Source organism: Oryza sativa, chromosome 7 (assembly GCF_034140825.1).
Source record: "Oryza sativa Japonica Group chromosome 7, ASM3414082v1".
NCBI classification, from domain to species: domain Eukaryota; kingdom Viridiplantae; phylum Streptophyta; class Magnoliopsida; order Poales; family Poaceae; genus Oryza; species Oryza sativa.
In genome coordinates this window covers 28,702,344-28,721,104 of record NC_089041.1, presented here as the reverse complement: position 1 = coordinate 28,721,104, position 18,761 = coordinate 28,702,344, and the positions used below count along the sequence as shown (strand labels likewise).

The 18,761-nt window shown below is 45.6% G+C and overlaps 6 protein-coding genes across 7 annotated transcripts; 3 read left to right on the top strand and 3 right to left on the bottom strand.

Moving 5' to 3' along the window:
- The first annotated feature begins 339 nt into the window (after positions 1 to 339).
- Positions 340 to 3,719, top strand: LOC136357241 (glutathione S-transferase T3-like). The gene is made up of 2 exons (XM_066312227.1): positions 340 to 999; positions 1,866 to 3,719. Exons 1-2 carry the CDS (start codon positions 659 to 661, stop codon positions 2,827 to 2,829), a joined length of 1,305 nt encoding a protein of 434 aa, XP_066168324.1. The 5' UTR covers positions 340 to 658; the 3' UTR covers positions 2,830 to 3,719.
- Positions 3,720 to 4,430: 711 nt separating this feature from the next.
- On the bottom strand, positions 4,431 to 7,096 carry LOC136357240 (glutathione S-transferase T3-like). The gene is made up of 2 exons (XM_066312226.1): positions 6,437 to 7,096; positions 4,431 to 5,570 (listed from the first exon to the last, which is right to left on the bottom strand). The coding sequence occupies exons 1-2, from the start codon at positions 6,775 to 6,777 to the stop codon at positions 4,607 to 4,609; spliced, it is 1,305 nt and encodes a 434-aa protein (XP_066168323.1). The 5' UTR covers positions 6,778 to 7,096; the 3' UTR covers positions 4,431 to 4,606.
- A 1,032-nt stretch (positions 7,097 to 8,128) lies between these two features.
- Positions 8,129 to 9,238, bottom strand: LOC4344259 (uncharacterized). Of its 2 annotated transcripts, XM_015789997.3 has the most exons (4): positions 9,087 to 9,238; positions 8,866 to 8,996; positions 8,663 to 8,753; positions 8,129 to 8,530 (listed from the first exon to the last, which is right to left on the bottom strand). In XM_015789997.3, the coding sequence occupies exons 2-4, from the start codon at positions 8,933 to 8,935 to the stop codon at positions 8,386 to 8,388; spliced, it is 306 nt and encodes a 101-aa protein (XP_015645483.1). In that variant the 5' UTR covers positions 8,936 to 8,996; positions 9,087 to 9,238; the 3' UTR covers positions 8,129 to 8,385. The 2 variants fall into 2 exon arrangements, with proteins under 2 accessions (XP_015645483.1, XP_015645481.1); XM_015789995.3 differs by lacking the exon at positions 9,087 to 9,238 and having other exon boundaries at positions 8,866 to 9,022.
- Positions 9,239 to 12,788: 3,550 nt separating this feature from the next.
- Positions 12,789 to 13,406, top strand: LOC9269036 (uncharacterized). Its single transcript, XM_015789513.3, has one exon. It carries the CDS (start codon positions 12,789 to 12,791, stop codon positions 13,230 to 13,232), a length of 444 nt encoding a protein of 147 aa, XP_015644999.1. The 3' UTR covers positions 13,233 to 13,406.
- A 101-nt stretch (positions 13,407 to 13,507) lies between these two features.
- Positions 13,508 to 16,867, bottom strand: LOC4344258 (F-box/kelch-repeat protein SKIP6). Its single transcript, XM_015789512.3, has 3 exons — positions 15,646 to 16,867; positions 15,422 to 15,508; positions 13,508 to 14,100 (listed from the first exon to the last, which is right to left on the bottom strand). The coding sequence occupies exon 1, from the start codon at positions 16,838 to 16,840 to the stop codon at positions 15,701 to 15,703; it is 1,140 nt and encodes a 379-aa protein (XP_015644998.1). The 5' UTR covers positions 16,841 to 16,867; the 3' UTR covers positions 13,508 to 14,100; positions 15,422 to 15,508; positions 15,646 to 15,700.
- A 1,007-nt stretch (positions 16,868 to 17,874) lies between these two features.
- On the top strand, positions 17,875 to 18,639 carry LOC9269218 (uncharacterized). Its single transcript, XM_015791679.2, has one exon. It carries the CDS (start codon positions 18,151 to 18,153, stop codon positions 18,502 to 18,504), a length of 354 nt encoding a protein of 117 aa, XP_015647165.1. The 5' UTR covers positions 17,875 to 18,150; the 3' UTR covers positions 18,505 to 18,639.
- Positions 18,640 to 18,761: the final 122 nt, after the last annotated feature.

Sequence of the window (18,761 nt, the reverse complement as noted above, 5' to 3'; positions counted from 1 at the left end):
GAGGTCAGCGTGTGATCAGAACTAGCAGATCAGCTCTTTACTCCCTCCGTCCCAAAAAAAGACAAACATTGGTTTCCGTGTCCAACGTTTGACCGTCTGTCTTATTTGAAAAAATTATGAAAAAAAAATTAAAAAGACAAGTCACACATAAAATATTAATCATATTTTATCATCTAAGGCCAGTCACAATGGGTGTTTCATTTGAGTGTCATGCGCATTTAATACAGTGACAAGTCAGCAAAAGAGCAATATTTGCATGAAATGGGTAGGAGAGAGAGTAAACTCGTTTCACCATGGTGACACGAGATAGCGCCGTTTCCCAGGTCACTGAAACGGGGTGAAACAGCATTGAGAGTTCATCGTTTCACCTCCGGGATCCCGTGCGAGCGCTGCTCTTCGCCATCTTCGCGCGCATCGCCGGATTCTTCCCGCGCGAGTCCCCCATCTTCCCGCGCAGCACCTCCATGTTCCCGCCCCCAAAGCACTGGCTCGAAGCTTTTTTCCCCAATCTCACCTGCAACCCTAGCGCCAGACTCAGTCCCCATCGCCCCGTCCGTCCCATACCCTAGCGCAAGAACCACGAGCGGAGATTGCGGAGCTGGATCCACAAGTAGGTGGTGAATCCTGTCCATCTGCCGCCGTCCGCCGTCCAGCAGCCATGGATCCACAAGGAGGTGGTGGATCCCGTCTGAGCGCCGCCGGCAGAGGAGGGAATAAGCGTGGGGGCAAGCAGCTGGGCCTGAAGAGGTCGTCGGCGCCTGCTCCATCACCGGCAACAGCTCAGCCACCGCTGCCTGCAAGTTCCCCTCCTGAAGCTCCATCGCCGGCAACAGTTCAGCCGCCTACTCCATCGTCAAGTCCTGCTGTTGCTGCCCCCAGTTCATCCCCTGCTGTACCGATGTCAACCATGCCCCCATGGCCACCGCAAGGAGCAGGATGGGGCTCTGTACCCCCCAATTTTGCTTTTCTGCAAGGAAACCAACAAGGCCCAAGTTCATGGTATTTTCTCCTTGTCACAGATTATTCATTGTACACTATGATACATGATATGACTCTCTTCTTCATGCATTAGTAATTAGTTCCTGTTTATGCTCAATGAAATTTGTTAGAATCAGTATGTCAGTACATTGGTAATTTGATATATGCCTGAGTAATGAATAGAAAAAATGTAGTATTCAGTATGGATTGCAGTAATACTTTGTTAGTGAAAATTCAGTATTCAGTATGCAGTATGGATTGCGGCTTGTATAACAGAAATTGAAAGCAAAAGATTCAGTTTGCAATCTGGACAGTGTACTGTACAACATGTAATTCACATACGTAAAGCTTGTTAAATATCTCCTTGTCAGTACATTGGTAACAAATGCTTTGAGTGTAAATGCCAAGGGTATCATCCTAACATTGGTATATATTTTTAGCCTTCTGTATGGAATGCAGACATGGTCTTCTTTGCAACCACAGCAACAGCTTGCCCTACACTCTGTGCTGTCGTCATAGCTAACCAAATAACCTGTTAGTACTGATATATATGGTCTTCTTTGCAACCACAGCAACAGCTTGCCCTACATGGTCTTCTGTATGCTTGACTAAACTTGTTACTTGACATATATGCTTGACTGAACTTGTTGCTTGACTGAATTATTCCTTACACATACTGTAGTACTTGCTTGACTGAACTATGTCAGGATCTTATTAAAAAAAATCTATGTCAGCACTGCTACTATGTCAGGATCATCAGTATGATGCTTAAGTAACCTGTTAGTATGTCAGTACTTACTATGTCAGGATCATCTTCTGGAACTTACTATGTTTGATTTTCTTATGCTGCCATCGGTTTCAATTGGATTTGCTTCTTATGTTTTCAGGTTGTATCCTACAGAAGGCTTCGTAAATTTTCTCCAACAGAACTGTCTGCCGCAGCCACAAGAAGGTGAAAATTTTCACCTTGTTGGTCAGACTACCAACACAATGTCTACTCCACCACCAACACCCCAAGCTGCAGCTAACAATACAGTCCAAATTGATATTCATGAAGATGCAATCAATGATGCAAGTGCTAAAAAGAGAAGTTTGAGATATTGGACTCATGATGAGGAAGAGAGATTGGCTAGTGCTTGGTTGAATGCTTCTAAAGATCCCATTCATGGGAATGAAAAGAAAGGTGATACGTTTTGGAAAGAGGTTACTGATGAGTTCAACAGAAAAGGGAATGGGAAGCGTACAAGGGAAATAAATCAATTGAAGGTTCATTGGTCACGCCTCAAATCATCGATTGGAGAATTCAATGATTACTGGACTAAGGTAACTCAAATGAATACAAGCGGATATGACGATGACATGCTGGAGAAGGAGGCACAACAGATGTATGCAAATACATTTGGAAAGCCTTTTGCACTTGTGCATTGGTGGAAGATACTGAGAAAAGAGCCCAAGTGGTGTGCAATGATTGAGAAGGACAAAAACAAGGCTGAAGTGGTTGATATTCCAGATGAACAAAAGCGTCCCATTGGTAGAGAAGCAGCACAAGCCGAGCGCAATGGAAAACGCAAGAAGGACAGTATGTCAGAAGGAATTGTCATCCTAGGGGACAATATTGAAAAAATTATCAAAGTGACGCAAGATCGGAAGCTGGAGCGTGAGAAGGTCACTGAAGCACAGATTCACATTTCAAACGTAAATTTGAAGGCAGCAGAACAGCAAAAAGAAGCAAAGATGTTTGAGGTATACAATTCCCTGCTCACTCAAGATACAAGTAACATGTCTGAAGAACAGAAGGCTCGCCGAGACAAGGCATTACAAAAGCTGGAGGAAAAGTTATTTGCTGACTAAGGTTAGATATCTAATCTAATCTGAGCTGCACTATTATTTATAATAATTAAAGAATGCTGCAATATTTAGTTATATTGTCTGTATATCTGTGCTGCACTATGCAGTCAGCTGCATATCACGAATTTGTCAAATCTGAGCTGCATATCTGTGAATGGTGCAATATTTAGTTATATTAATTACCCAGTGTGAATGATGTATTGCTGTCAGTTTCACATATAGTATGAATGCTGCACTATGCAGTCAGTTTCACATGCAGTGTGAATGCTGCACTAGGCAGTCAGTTTCACATGCAGTGGGCGCCTATTTATGCAGAGTTTAGCCATCTCTCTACTCCTCTCAGAAACTCATTCCCTCTTTTCTCATACGAAGACCTCCTCCCTTTTATCTTTACTGTTTCTCTCTTCTTCAAAGATGTCTGAGCAAAATACTGATGGAAGTCAAGTTCCAGTGAACTTGTTGGATGAGTTCCTGGCTGAGGATGAGATCATAGATGATCTTCTCACTGAAGCCACGGTGGTAGTACAGTCCACTATAGAAGGTCTTCAAAACGAGGCTTCTGACCATCGACATCATCCGAGGAAGCACATCAAGAGGCCACGAGAGGAAGCACATCAGCAACTAGTGAATGATTACTTTTCAGAAAATCCTCTTTACCCTTCCAAAATTTTTCGTCGAAGATTTCGTATGTCTAGGCCACTTTTTCTTCGCATCGTTGAGGCATTAGGCCAGTGGTCAGTGTATTTCACACAAAGGGTGGATGCTGTTAATCGGAAAGGACTCAGTCCACTGCAAAAGTGTACTGCAGCTATTCGCCAGTTGGCTACTGGTAGTGGCGCAGATGAACTAGATGAATATCTGAAGATAGGAGAGACTACAGCAATGGAGGCAATGAAGAATTTTGTGTAGTCTCTCCTATCTTCAGATATTCATCTAGTTCATCTGCGCCACTACCAGTAGCCAACTGGCGAATAGCTGCAGTACACTTTTGCAGTGGACTGAGTCCTTTCCGATTAACAGCATCCACCCTTTGTGTGAAATACACTGACCACTGGCCTAATGCCTCAACGATGCGAAGAAAAAGTGGCCTAGACATACGAAATCTTCGACGAAAAATTTTGGAAGGGTAAAGAGGATTTTCTGAAAAGTAATCATTCACTAGTTGCTGATGTGCTTCCTCTCGTGGCCTCTTGATGTGCTTCCTCGGATGATGTCGATGGTCAGAAGCCTCGTTTTGAAGACCTTCTATAGTGGACTGTACTACCACCGTGGCTTCAGTGAGAAGATCATCTATGATCTCATCCTCAGCCAGGAACTCATCCAACAAGTTCACTGGAACTTGACTTCCATCAGTATTTTGCTCAGACATCTTTGAAGAAGAGAGAAACAGTAAAGATAAAAGGGAGGAGGTCTTCGTATGAGAAAAGAGGGAATGAGTTTCTGAGAGGAGTAGAGAGATGGCTAAACTCTGCATAAATAGGCGCCCACTGCATGTGAAACTGACTGCCTAGTGCAGCATTCACACTGCATGTGAAACTGACTGCATAGTGCAGCATTCATACTATATGTGAAACTGACAGCAATACATCATTCACACTGGGTAATTAATATAACTAAATATTGCACCATTCACAGATATGCAGCTCAGATTTGACAAATTCGTGATATGCAGCTGACTGCATAGTGCAGCACAGATATACAGACAATATAACTAAATATTGCAGCATTCTTTAATTATTATAAATAATAGTGCAGCTCAGATTAGATTAGATATCTAACCTTAGTCAGCAAATAACTTTTCCTCCAGCTTTTGTAATGCCTTGTCTCGGCGAGCCTTCTGTTCTTCAGACATGTTACTTGTATCTTGAGTGAGCAGGGAATTGTATACCTCAAACATCTTTGCTTCTTTTTGCTGTTCTGCTGCCTTCAAATTTACGTTTGAAATGTGAATCTGTGCTTCAGTGACCTTCTCACGCTCCAGCTTCCGATCTTGCGTCACTTTGATAATTTTTTCAATATTGTCCCCTAGGATGACAATTCCTTCTGACATACTGTCCTTCTTGCGTTTTCCATTGCGCTCGGCTTGTGCTGCTTCTCTACCAATGGGACGCTTTTGTTCATCTGGAATATCAACCACTTCAGCCTTGTTTTTGTCCTTCTCAATCATTGCACACCACTTGGGCTCTTTTCTCAGTATCTTCCACCAATGCACAAGTGCAAAAGGCTTTCCAAATGTATTTGCATACATCTGTTGTGCCTCCTTCTCCAGCATGTCATCGTCATATCCGCTTGTATTCATTTGAGTTACCTTAGTCCAGTAATCATTGAATTCTCCAATCGATGATTTGAGGCGTGACCAATGAACCTTCAATTGATTTATTTCCCTTGTACGCTTCCCATTCCCTTTTCTGTTGAACTCATCAGTAACCTCTTTCCAAAACGTATCACCTTTCTTTTCATTCCCATGAATGGGATCTTTAGAAGCATTCAACCAAGCACTAGCCAATCTCTCTTCCTCATCATGAGTCCAATATCTCAAACTTCTCTTTTTAGCACTTGCATCATTGATTGCATCTTCATGAATATCAATTTGGACTGTATTGTTAGCTGCAGCTTGGGGTGTTGGTGGTGGAGTAGACATTGTGTTGGTAGTCTGACCAACAAGGTGAAAATTTTCACCTTCTTGTGGCTGCGGCAGACAGTTCTGTTGGAGAAAATTTACGAAGCCTTCTGTAGGATACAACCTGAAAACATAAGAAGCAAATCCAATTGAAACCGATGGCAGCATAAGAAAATCAAACATAGTAAGTTCCAGAAGATGATCCTGACATAGTAAGTACTGACATACTAACAGGTTACTTAAGCATCATACTGATGATCCTGACATAGTAGCAGTGCTGACATAGATTTTTTTTAATAAGATCCTGACATAGTTCAGTCAAGCAAGTACTACAGTATGTGTAAGGAATAATTCAGTCAAGCAACAAGTTCAGTCAAGCATATATGTCAAGTAACAAGTTTAGTCAAGCATACAGAAGACCATGTAGGGCAAGCTGTTGCTGTGGTTGCAAAGAAGACCATATATATCAGTACTAACAGGTTATTTGGTTAGCTATGACGACAGCACAGAGTGTAGGGCAAGCTGTTGCTGTGGTTGCAAAGAAGACCATGTCTGCATTCCATACAGAAGGCTAAAAATATATACCAATGTTAGGATGATACCCTTGGCATTTACACTCAAAGCATTTGTTACCAATGTACTGACAAGGAGATATTTAACAAGCTTTACGTATGTGAATTACATGTTGTACAGTACACTGTCCAGATTGCAAACTGAATCTTTTGCTTTCAATTTCTGTTATACAAGCCGCAATCCATACTGCATACTGAATACTGAATTTTCACTAACAAAGTATTACTGCAATCCATACTGAATACTACATTTTTTCTATTCATTACTCAGGCATATATCAAATTACCAATGTACTGACATACTGATTCTAACAAATTTCATTGAGCATAAACAGGAACTAATTACTAATGCATGAAGAAGAGAGTCATATCATGTATCATAGTGTACAATGAATAATCTGTGACAAGGAGAAAATACCATGAACTTGGGCCTTGTTGGTTTCCTTGCAGAAAAGCAAAATTGGGGGGTACAGAGCCCCATCCTGCTCCTTGCGGTGGCCATGGGGGCATGGTTGACATCGGTACAGCAGGGGATGAACTGGGGGCAGCAACAGCAGGACTTGACGATGGAGTAGGCGGCTGAACTGTTGCCGGCGATGGAGCTTCAGGAGGGGAACTTGCAGGCAGCGGTGGCTGAGCTGTTGCCGGTGATGGAGCAGGCGCCGACGACCTCTTCAGGCCCAGCTGCTTGCCCCCACGCTTATTCCCTCCTCTGCCGGCGGCGCTCAGACGGGATCCACCACCTCCTTGTGGATCCATGGCTGCTGGACGGCGGACGGCGGCAGATGGACAGGATTCACCACCTACTTGTGGATCCAGCTCCGCAATCTCCGCTCGTGGTTCTTGCGCTAGGGTATGGGACGGACGGGGCGATGGGGACTGAGTCTGGCGCTAGGGTTGCAGGTGAGATTGGGGAAAAAAGCTTCGAGCCAGTGCTTTGGGGGCGGGAACATGGAGGTGCTGCGCGGGAAGATGGGGGACTCGCGCGGGAAGAATCCGGCGATGCGCGCGAAGATGGCGAAGAGCAGCGCTCGCACGGGATCCCGGAGGTGAAACGATGAACTCTCAATGCTGTTTCACCCCGTTTCAGTGACCTGGGAAACGGCGCTATCTCGTGTCACCATGGTGAAACGAGTTTACTCTCTCTCCTACCCATTTCATGCAAATATTGCTCTTTTGCTGACTTGTCACTGTATTAAATGCGCATGACACTCAAATGAAACACCCATTGTGACTGGCCTTAGGTGATCAGGTCATCGTTGAACCTTTCCCGTCGGCTTTCCGGCGGCGAGGATGACTCCGATCCGTTGCGGGAAGTTGATCCTGGCGGCTGGCGCTGCTTCCCGGCTGGTAGGCGTTGTTCCCCACGTTGACCGCTAAATTAATCGCCGGGACCTTCGACCCTCGCCAGGCCGTGGCTATTGGCCATGGAAGACCTTTTCGTGGGCCTAACTGGGCCGTATGAACAGCCGAAATCCATATATTGATGGGCCTATTTGGATCGCCATAATTTTTCTGTTCCTATTGGGCCAAATCTCTAATGCACCATCGAAATTAAGATTCTGGTCGGGAAGCTTAAGATTATAAGATTCTTGGTAGCCAATTTCTGATAACACTGAAATTTTCAGCTTTTAAGTTCTAGTTTATTTTTCTAGATTCTACAACTATAGATTCTTAGGATAAAATTTAGGTGACAATCTGAACAGTTTAGGAAATTTTAACAGTTTAGGAAATTTTAACAATTTAGGAAGTTAGAGATTATGTAAGAAGATGCAACTGCTAAAAGCTTCCCAAACAACCCCTGAGGGTCTATTTTAGGGATTCTGTGCAATCGCCAGAAGCTCCGACAATACATATTTTTATTCAGATTTTAAGGAAAACTAATCAAAAATTATACTAGAAGCTACAAGCTAAGAAACCTAGCTTAGCTGGATTCTTAGCTGGATTCTCATAATCTTGGGCCTGATATAAACGTTAGTAGGCCCGCAACGACATTTTGGATCACAGCCGTTGATAGCGGCCCGCCGATTCTCGCCAACATCAGCGCCGGAGAAAAGGACAAAATGCCTCAATAGTGATTTAAAAAAAAGCCTCAATAGTTACACACATATAGAAAATCAGAACATTTGATTCGTCTTGACAAGAAACAACAAATGTATTACATTACACAGCTGATGCCAGTTCATTATCATTCATCATCGATATCGCAGCGTCTGAAACCCTGAATGTTAGTTCAGCAGCTTAGCTTATACAGAAAGCAGGCAGAGAAGGGAAAACAGACAGTACGTAGGAGATTCAGACGCCACAGAATTTGTGCGTAGGAAATCATATCGATACATCTGGCGTTGATTAAGTACACAACGTCCTCTATTCTTTTTGTGGGTTGCTCTCAGGTGTGATGAACTGCTTCGCATACTGATGAACTCTTGATCCTGAACCTGACCGATGGTCGTAGTACTCCACCAGTGCAGAGCCAGCCAATGCAGCCAGTGTGAGGGCCTGAGCATGCAACCTAATCAAGGCAAAAGGAACAAACAAATTAAATAAGGATACCAATCCACCAATTGGAGCGCGCTCTTGGTACGAAATCAACAACACGCGAATTTACAGCGGCTAGCTTGCATGTTCGGGGACAGGAACGAACCTGGCGTGGATGATCTTGACGCTGGTCTTCATGCCGGGCCTCGACCAGTTGTACGCGATCGAGCTCGCCACCCCAGTCAGCCACAGCGTCCCTGTAAGCACAATCGAAGAAAGAATCGTCAGATCTCACATCAATCTCCCATCAAACATGTATGAGAAAGCGATGAGAGGCAAGATAGCTCAAGCGCGGCAGAGGCAACGCACCGACGGCCCGGAGCTTGTGGTCGACGACCCACTCCCTCATCGACTGCATCGTGCTCTTCTCCTCCGCCATTTCGTCAGGCCAACCCAAGCTCTCCTCCCAACCTCTCCGGTGCCCGATCTGTTTGTGCCTGCTGTGAACGAGGAAGAAGCAATCGATGAAGAAGGGGAAAGGTGTTTGGGCACTTTTCTTATAGCGGGCGCGGTGAGAGGCAGAGGCGTACGGAAACGGCCGTGGTGGTGGCACTGCTCAGGTGGCAGCCGCTGCACGATGACGCGGCAGGAATCCGGCAGCGCGAGCTGCGAACGTACGTGGCGACCCGTGCCTCTGTCGCGGTGGCGGTGGCGGAGATGGTTTCGAGCGCACACGCGGCTCGCGGTTTTGGGCGTTTTTTGGGGTGGATATCCTCGTGAGCGCGGAGCTGGGTCGCTGGGAATGTTCAGGTGCCCTGTGGAGGAGCCGGCCTGTGGCTTCTCCCGTGGCCGCGATTTCCGACAACGCCTCGTATACTGCCTCTCTCTTCTTTGGAAAGTAGTAGTAAAAAAAAACAAGGTTGTAGTTTAATCGTGTGGTTACTGTTCAAACAAAATAGTTAGAGCAAGTCCAAATCATATATATAGTAAATTTATACAATAGCTATCTATAGACATATACTACACAATTACCACTTTGTCCTATTTGTCATATACACATACTTCTTCCGTTCCAAAAAAACCCAATCCTAGGTTTAAATCTAGACAAATTCAATGAGTATATCTTAAAGTCCGTGTTATAGTTGACTATAAATTTATAGCCCACTGCTCTTACCTCTGTCCAGGGTTATGCTAGCCACGAAATAGAGAAGACAGCAAAGGAGTTGACACAATTGTGGCTACAGTTTCGATGTGCACAGGAGATCAATGAGTGATGGTAGCCATGACATAAGTATGTAACCCAAACAGCGATTCTCCTTCGACCGGATACCACGCGCTCTAGCACTGTTTCGCTTAGAGCAACGTGATTAAAGTAGAGGAAAGCAGGACTGGTTAATGCCAAATGGACCAGGTACGTTGCAGGATGGAATCCTCCCGGTCAAAACTGCGGCTGGGAAGCGATGAACCTACATGGCGGTTTCGGTGACTCGCGTCGCTCAAGTATATCGCGATGGAAGTTCGTACGCTTGTACAGAACAAGGTAAGCGCTGAACCGACACATTCCTTTAGGTTTTCCTATGCAATTTCCCCTTTAATCCTGTTTACTTTTCTTCATTTCAATTTGATTTTTCAGTTTCAGATTTTTCTTTTTTTCCTTGAACAGTTAAACTATCGTATTTTTCCAATATTTGAGCTGTACTAACGCATTAGCGATCCATCCTTTAACAATGAACTACTACCTCAATCCCAAATACATTTAAAGAATTTTGGCTATGAATCATTTTTTTTAAAACTAGATGAATCATTTTTTAAGTAGTAATAAAGTCATACTCGTAGAAAGCAACAGTTAAAATGTTCCGTAGGTCTAGCATGGGCCAAAGGTCAATTCGTTAGACGTCCAAACGGGCGGGCTCTTATACTGGCCCAATAAGCTCTCCATCTCATTAGGAATAAATCTATTTTGCCACCCTCTCCCTCTTGCTTTTGATCGTATTACACCTCTCCCAATTTAAAAAACCAGTGTAAATCTAATCCTTCAGTAGTTTAGGGGGTGGTTTTTGCTGACATGGAAGGTTAACCTTAGTCAAACCCACCGAGTCAACATATGACCTCTAAATGTCATAGTAATTGACAAACATATGTGGGCCCCCCACATGTCAGGTACATCCTTTTCTCCTTATTACCCATGTCTCCCTCCCTCTCCTCTCTCCATCTCTCTCCTACATGAATCAAGTGGCAGCAGCAACGAACGACAGACAAATATCCTACTCTGACAAGACCCTACGCTACCGATGCCACTCACCGCATCGCCGATGAGCATCTCGCTATATATCGTGAAATGGTGGTGGTGGTCTGCCGCTGTGAGTGAGAACAACAACGAATGGAGTGCGACAAAATGAGTGGATTGGGATTTAGGCCCACGTCATTGCGATGGTCGTTCCTCCATGTCTGGCTTTTGGAACCGAGAAGATGGCCGCTAGGGAAGACGATCGAGGAGGGGACAACCGTCGTGCCTCTATACTCCTCATTAGCGGGGTTGGCCATGTCGAGCAATGTCGGAAAGTAGAGCTCCTCCGGGTAGCATGAGTTCTGATTCAGACATGGCTACCGGAACTTTTTCTAGAAGACGCACTCACGGACCAACGTGGTTTTTGAAGTTGGGGGCGACGTTATACTCGGTTTTATGGTCGAGGGATACTTCCAACCAAGGGCAAGAGATGAGGGAGGAAAAATAGACTTTTTCATCTCATTACACGGTCACGTTGTAGCCTGCCCAAAGCTACTAGCCCATTCCACCATTGCTCACGTACGTCCCGGCCCGAGAAGAAACAAAAATTTGGAGTGTTCGTCATTTTGTCAGCTGTCACCTGTGTGTCAGGTGTTTTTGGCTCACTTCGTCCTTGTGTTGAGATGCTGGGTGCTGTCTCCCTCGCGGAAGCATCACGTGCTATTGCAAATTTGCAATTTGCACATTTCCCTTAAACTCGCGTTAAAAAGGAGGTAAACATGTGTACCTGGCGCTCCGAAATCTGCACACGGCTTTGTGTTTTGCCACTGTGCCACAACGCCCAGAATTAGAGAGGCTTCAGAAAAGAAGAGCAGCTAGCCTAGCTTGCACAACCACCAGCTCGATCGAACAAATGTCACCCCAGTTTTAGGCTCTCGATCTGGGTCCAAGTGTCCAAAATCCTCCCCTTTATAAAGCCGGGTTCACCTTGCTGTGAGATAGATGCACTACACCCTGCCTTCAACGATCATTGCTTGCTTGTCTCAAGAGCCATACTTGGGAAGAAATGCCGGCGGCGAGCAGAATGGTTTTCGAGCTGCTCCGGACAGCCTCCCGTGAAGCCTTCCAGGTGGCCATCTCCTTCGCCACAAGGCCGCCGGTCTCCAACATGGTGAAGCCGGCGATGGCCAGGTCATTCCATGACCAGAACAAGCGAGGGAGAGACGATCAGTGTCGACCAAACAGCAACCAAACGGTTTCCAGTACGGGTGTGTGGGATTATTCCGAAGTGCCACCGTGCTATATTAATTGAGTTGGCAAACAACTCAATCGAAAGACAATCTCGCATTGTCAAGATATATATTCTCCAATGTGTACCCACTCCTAACAGTAGTCATCCAATGTAAAATGTAGTAGTAGAGTAGCAATACATACGAACACATTGTCCCTTTCTTCGTTTATAATTCGAGGGAAGAGAAGTTTGCCTTGTCAGCAACTGTAGTTTATTGCAATGCAGCTTTCGAATTCAGGTAAGGCCCTGTTTAGACCCTATCTAAAAATTTTCACTCTGTCACATTGAATGTTTGAACACCTGTACGAAGTAACCTAAAAAATTTTCACCCTGTCATATCAAATATTTAAACACTTGTATGAAGTATTAAATATAGGCTAAAAAACTAATTGCACAGATTACGACTAATATTTGCGAGACGAATCATTTAAGCCTAATTGCTTCATGATTTGATAATGTGGTGCTACAATAAACATTTGCTAATGATGGATTAATTGACGAAATCTGTAATTAGTTTTTTTATTAGTGCCGAACACCCCATGCACCATATGTAATATCAAATGTAATACGCACAAACTTTACCAACTGATCTAAACACCAAGCGCGACGTCCCAACGGGCGAAGCGCGGCAGCCGTCTCCGTCGCGACGTCACGTCGAAAAAGTCTAAACCCGCGGACGCGCGCGCGCAGCTATGAAAATCGTCGCGTGATGCCTCGCGCGTGCTAAGCTAGTTGACCGTCGCTTCAACAAGGGCTCAGCTAAGCCGGCGATCGATGGTGCCGGCCGGGGCGGAGGATTATTACGGGCCGTACTACCACGGCGGCGGCCGGCACGGCGGTGGCGGCGGGCCGCCGCACGCGCTGCTGCTGATGGCGGTGGTGCTGGCGCTGGCGGTCGCGGGGCCGCGGGTGCTCGGCGAGGGCGCCGGGGAGGCGATCACCGCGGCCTTGACCGACATGCTCAGCCCCGTGGGGCTCCTGCTGCTTCCCGTCAGCCTCGTCTTCGTCATCCGCATCCTCTCCGACGACCGCAGCGCCGCCGTGCTCGCCAACGTCCTCGCCTTCGGCGCCGGCGCGCCCGACGCCGTCCACCGCGTCGGGGGTTCGCCGGTGGGGGTCGTGGTCGTGCTGTTCCTCGTACTGATGATGGTTTACTACCGGCCGTCGTGGCTGCTCCGCGGCGGCGCCGGCGCCGGCGGCGAGGGCGACGGCGAGTAGCTGTAGCAGTGAGAAGTGTTGCATCGGCCGCCTCGGCGACCTGAAGCTTCGACTTAGTCTTCGTGAAATCAGTTTTAAAAGAAAATGTAAATTAATTTCCTTATGTCCTATGCTGTATCAAAATCAAAGGATATGTTTATAGAATTATAGTGCCCCTGTTGCTTCAGTTGACTATTTCTCGACCAAAATTGAGCTTCGGACTTTCGGGCCTATATAACTTCCCTTCTCTTGCAGAGAAAAAGCTTACTGTACTTGAGTATGAAAGAGAATATATATAACATAAGGATAAATACGATAAGAGAGTAACATATCTTACACACAAGTTTTCCGTACACAATAACTAAAAAATATCATAGAAAAGTACTACTATGATTTTACTTGTCTTGGTCCTAGAAGAGAATGCATGAATTAATTTCATAGTTTATTTAGGGGTACATCCATGGATAGAAACTCTGCACAGAATGAGACAACTGTAGGTGCTGTTTCTCTTGGGCCAAACTGGTTTTAACAATTTGCACTACTGGCCCAAGCTAGCAAAGTAATTCGATATGTTTAAACACAACTAATGCTGCCACACACGGGCACAGCAAGCTCAGCAATAGGCCATACAACTATACAAGAGGGCTACAAGCTACATTGGTTATCTTACAATTACAACTGACCGGCAATGAAGAATAAATAGTGTTTAAGGCAAAACTTCTGCTTCATCAAATATGTTCAATGTCTAAGAGAGATCCAAATGCATGATTTTTGCTGGGTAGAATTCCAAATGCCTTCTTCCAGCATCCAGACGATAAGGAATTGAAACACAATTTTCTGAATTATCTTTAACTTGTCATCCAGCCAGATTTATCAGTGCTCTGCTGCCCTGCAAGTAACAATTGACACCTTAATTATTTAATACCAGATGAAACCCCGCATGTTGTTGCGAGAATTTAGTATGATAATAGTAGAAATAACATGTAATATAGCTACACGACGTAAGGTTATATAATTTGTATTTTTGATCGTTCATTGGAAAATACTATAAACCATTAAGTTGATGTGGTTTATGATAATTTAAATAGTATATAGATTGATAATCCAAAAGTAAAAGTAAGGTAACGTGGCTTTATGAGAGAAGAAAATGAGAGAAATAATTTGGACTATAGATTAATCATCTAAATGCTAGAAACAATTGAGTTGATGTGGTTTAATGCGAGAAGATAGAAATACATGTATATAGGATATTGTAGAAAATGATGGACATATATATGCTGAAATATTATGTAAATTATATGGATTGATGATTTAACATGTTTGTATTTTAAAGCTTTAAAATATGATAATGTATAGATGATATAACATGTTTGTATGAGTTTTAAGATGTAACAATTGCCAATGGATGATGATGTGGCATCTTTGCATGTTAAGTTTTAGAATGTAGTGGGTTGTAACTTTATAGATAGTATAGATAAAAAAACAAGGTAGTACACCACTTAATTATTTAATATGAAAAACAAGGTTGTATTGTAAAACAGTTGCAACAGATAAATTGTGAAACAGTTTTCAACAGTAAAAACTATCATTCTTACAGTATTCTTTCTTAAACAAAAAGATCATATATTGAGGGGCTATGGTAAGTTAATGCAAATAACAATTTCTTTATTTAGGTAAGTTCAACTGTTCAAGTTTCCTTAAGTTTTACACAAGGGAACATATCTATGAGGAAATAGTGGTCCTACAAACATGATATATTTATCATCGCTAACCAGTGATAAGCAGTGTCAACATATGACCAATGAGGCAAGATGATATAGCCAGACATAGCATTCCTTTTCGTCGCTTATGAAGTATGATTGCTCAACATTGTGATTGACAACACTCAACAATAACACATAATGAGCTTATCAGCAAGGGCACTTCCAATTGAAACAGAGAAGCCCCATGGAATGAACCGAACCAAATTCTATTCATACCTATGCAATACCATCAACCTATTATTCAAATAAAGTGGCACCATTCTAAACTCTGGATATGACAAATTTATTTACATAAACAGCAAGCTAAAATACCCACGTAGACTGATAAATAATGCAAGATCGAACACACTGCAAAAGGATGCTTGAATTGGGCACGCTAACTTACTACTAAGCAATCCAATATCCCTCTACTGTGTTAACAGATCAAAGTGTGTAGACTATGATTACCAGTAGTGAAGCATCCTCATTTCTCAGCAGGAGGTGCTACCAGCCTACCACAATACTGAGTTTTTCCATCCTCAAATCAGCAGAGAACTGCAAATCACAGTTTAGGCCAAATGAGTACTGGCAGTTGATAGTTGTTCAATCTATCGAGCCAGGCCAAAGCAAGCTAAATTGTTAACGAGTTCATAAAAAGGCATCCATAGAAGATAAACAAACTCATATTTTACCATTTAAAACATGGATGCCATTTGATTTATGACTGGGCTACTGGAGCAACCATCGTCACAGCTCCAATGCGATGCAATGTGTGATTGCTGACCCCTTTGGCATGTCCTTGAATACAATGGTGTCCCTTGACAACACCTTCCCCGTTAGCCGGCCCTCTTCGGCTTTCGTCACCGCAATGGCAGCCCAATCAATCACCACCATGCTCCTTGCTTCGCCCTTTCCTTTCGCTTTCCCTTTCCCTTTCCACTTCCCTTCCCAAACCAAGTAGAGCAGTTCACCGACATTGGCGAGAGTGGCACCACACAAGAACTTGGGCAGCTCCTGCTCCAACCCTTCCACCTTGCTCCAGCAATCGGTGTCCGGATCATAGCCCTTGACCTGCCCCAAGTAATCGTAGGAGTAGAGGATTCCACCGACCACAGCTGCACGGCCCTTCCACCCCATGTCAAGGATCGGAGAAACCGGCGCCCATGCCTCAGTAGGCGGCGCAGCCGGGTCGTAGGCCAAGCCGCCGCGATCGGCCACCGCGAGGACCTTCCCGGCGAGCGAGGCGGAGCCGTGCATCCACTTCTCCCGGAAGTGGGGCGGGCTGGGGACCGGAGACCACTTTGCATCCGGGGAGGAGAGGTTCAGGGACTCAGCCCAGAAGGGGGAGGAAGGAACACAACCGCCGGCGACGAATAGTACGCCGGAGTGGGCAACGGCGGCGGCGAACTCCCGCGGAGAGGAGAGGCGCGGGCCGACTGACCAGGATCTGGTGCGGGGGTCCAAGATCTGCACCGACGGGGACGGCACTCCGGAGACGGACCCGCCGAAGAGGAACACCCGGTTGCCGTCGACGGCGACCGAGGAGGAGGAGGAGACGGGGACGGGAGGGGACGGGAGAGGCAGCGGTGGCCATCCGGGATGCGGGAGGAGGAGGAAGAAGAGAGGCGAGGCGGAGGCCGGCGGGCGGAGGGAGAGGATGACGTGGGGGTCGGAGAGGCGGAGGCGGCGGCGCGCGGCCAGGAGGGGACCCGGGTCGCGGCACAGCAAGGTGTGGAAGGCGCGGGAGACGAGCGCGAGGGAGGGGTGCGCGGCGCGCGGCAGCAGGGCGACGCAGTGGATGGCCAGGTCGTCGGGGAGAGCCGGGATGAGGCTCCCGCGGATGAACTCCGGCGGCTCAGGCGACGAGGTGGGTGCGGAGGTGGACATGGCTCGCACTCGAAGGTCGTCGGCGCCGACGAGAGGTTGGCCGGTGGGAGACGGTATGTCGTACGGTGGGGGTGGGGCCACCGCGTCGGAAAGGAGAGGAAGGGTGGGCTGGGCCGATCTTTTGGCCCAATCAGCATATAACAATGGTGTCAGTTAAAATTTAGATTTTTTTTAACTTAATTTTAAAGTCGTTTTAAAGTTTTTTCATCATAATTTTTCTTACAATAGTGTCATTTAAGTTGCTAATAACGTAAATATAAAATTTTTAATTATAATTTTTGTTTTTGCTAATATTGCCATTCGATTAGACTGCTAGTCATAACCATGGGCCTGTATGTGCAATAGCCGAATTAAAACATGTGCCTTTTAAGTTTACTACTAATTTTCATTTGCCTGAAAATTATAATATCGCAGTTACCTAAAATTTCTAACTTTAGATCCGCAGTTATTCATTACTGAGTTTAAAATTTCAGTGTACTTTATCTGCATAAAATGTGCAGATTGAATAATAGTTTGAATTTTCGATCTTCACAAGTTATAACAAAAATAACAAATTTAATCATAACTATGTTTGCTCAGAGTCATTTTTTTATCACAACTTGTGTAAGCTGAATTTAAACTTGCATGTTTGTGATATATCATATATTAATCTATTACTTTTTAATATAAAAAAAACTGTTTCAATGACATGCCACAAATAATGAGATATTCGCTCAAGGGATTAAAAGAGTTTCCCATATTATGTGTTTCATTCAGTTTGCCAGTGGCACACTGTTGCTATGCAAACAACATATACACACTACTTAGCAACAACATATAATGGAATTTCTCGCATGTTTTAGCACTTTAAAAACTATGGATTCACATGCATGGATGCTGATGATGGATCTTCATCTTCAGCTCCTCTCAAAATATTGCTCAAGCTCTTTGTCATTTGCTTCTGTTGTTAACCGTGCACCGTGCGCATACATCAAATTTAAATCACCACAAGATACCTCAGTATTAGTTGTCTGAAATAACCGAGAGGGGACCTCGGAGATCAGGTGAGGTCTGCACCAAAAATCTAAACCTCAAACCGCAACCACCACAGGGCTCCTCTCGAGATAAGCCTTATCCCGCAATGGCGCGACCACAGCTACCCACGTCGGACGCCGCCGCCGACGTGGCGCGCCGGGCGCGGCCACCCTCCACCACCCATCCTACTTTTAACCTTCTCGTCGCGCCAACGCCAACCAAAATCCCCCACACACTTGCACCTCGTCTCGCTCTCGCGCCAAGAAAGCACCGCGAGTTCTTCTTCTTCATCCTCCATGGCCACAACCGCGTCGCTGTCCGCCGTCGCGGCGCGGCCACTGTCCGTGGCCTGGCTCAAGAAGCCCCTGTGCGCCTCGTTCCAGCCCGTGCCGAGGGCGAGGCCGGCGGCGGCGGCGAGGATGGCCGTGAGGGCGTCGGCGTCGATGAAGGAGAGGGCGACGGCCGGGCTGACGGCCGCGGCCATGGCGGCGGCGATGGTCCTCCCCGACGTCGCGGAGGCCGCGCAGGGCAGCCTGACGCCGTCGCTCAAGAACTTCCTCCTCAGCATCGTGTCCGGCGGGGTCGTGCTCGTCGCCATCGTCGGCGCCGTCGTCGCCGTCTCCAACTTCGACCCCGTCAAGCGGACCTGATCTTCTCCTTCTCCTTCATTCACAGACACGCCTCGATCGCTGTCTTGTATCGAGATCATCGTCTCTTTGCAGTGTTGTTTTGGAGATTCTGTAAACTGATTTACGATATGGAGATATGGAGTTGTTGATGGTTAATTGCTTCCATAATTCTATTGCTGTATATTGTTCTTGACACTATACCTGCGCAAAAGGCTACTAGTATCCAAATATTGTTTGCTCCCGAAGCTACTGATCAGTGCTTCTGTATTTTTTTTAAC

Bases quoted from the DNA above. Each gene is read 5' to 3' on its own strand.
- LOC136357241 (XM_066312227.1), top strand. From the start codon at position 659: ATGGATCCACAAGGAGGTGGTGGATCCCGTCTGAGCGCCGCCGGCAGA. The intron at 1,000-1,865 runs GTATTTTCTCCT...TTATGTTTTCAG, and splicing joins CAACAAGGCCCAAGTTCATG to GTTGTATCCTACAGAAGGCT.
- LOC136357240 (XM_066312226.1), bottom strand. From the start codon at position 6,777: ATGGATCCACAAGGAGGTGGTGGATCCCGTCTGAGCGCCGCCGGCAGA. The intron at 5,571-6,436 runs GTATTTTCTCCT...TTATGTTTTCAG, and splicing joins CAACAAGGCCCAAGTTCATG to GTTGTATCCTACAGAAGGCT.
- LOC4344259 (XM_015789997.3), bottom strand. From the start codon at position 8,935: ATGGCGGAGGAGAAGAGCACGATGCAGTCGATGAGGGAGTGGGTCGTC. The intron at 8,754-8,865 runs GTGCGTTGCCTC...TTGTGCTTACAG, and splicing joins CCACAAGCTCCGGGCCGTCG to GGACGCTGTGGCTGACTGGG. The intron at 8,531-8,662 runs GTTCGTTCCTGT...TGCCTTGATTAG, and splicing joins GTCAAGATCATCCACGCCAG to GTTGCATGCTCAGGCCCTCA.
- LOC9269036 (XM_015789513.3), top strand. From the start codon at position 12,789: ATGGTGCCGGCCGGGGCGGAGGATTATTACGGGCCGTACTACCACGGC.
- LOC4344258 (XM_015789512.3), bottom strand. From the start codon at position 16,840: ATGTCCACCTCCGCACCCACCTCGTCGCCTGAGCCGCCGGAGTTCATC.
- LOC9269218 (XM_015791679.2), top strand. From the start codon at position 18,151: ATGGCCACAACCGCGTCGCTGTCCGCCGTCGCGGCGCGGCCACTGTCC.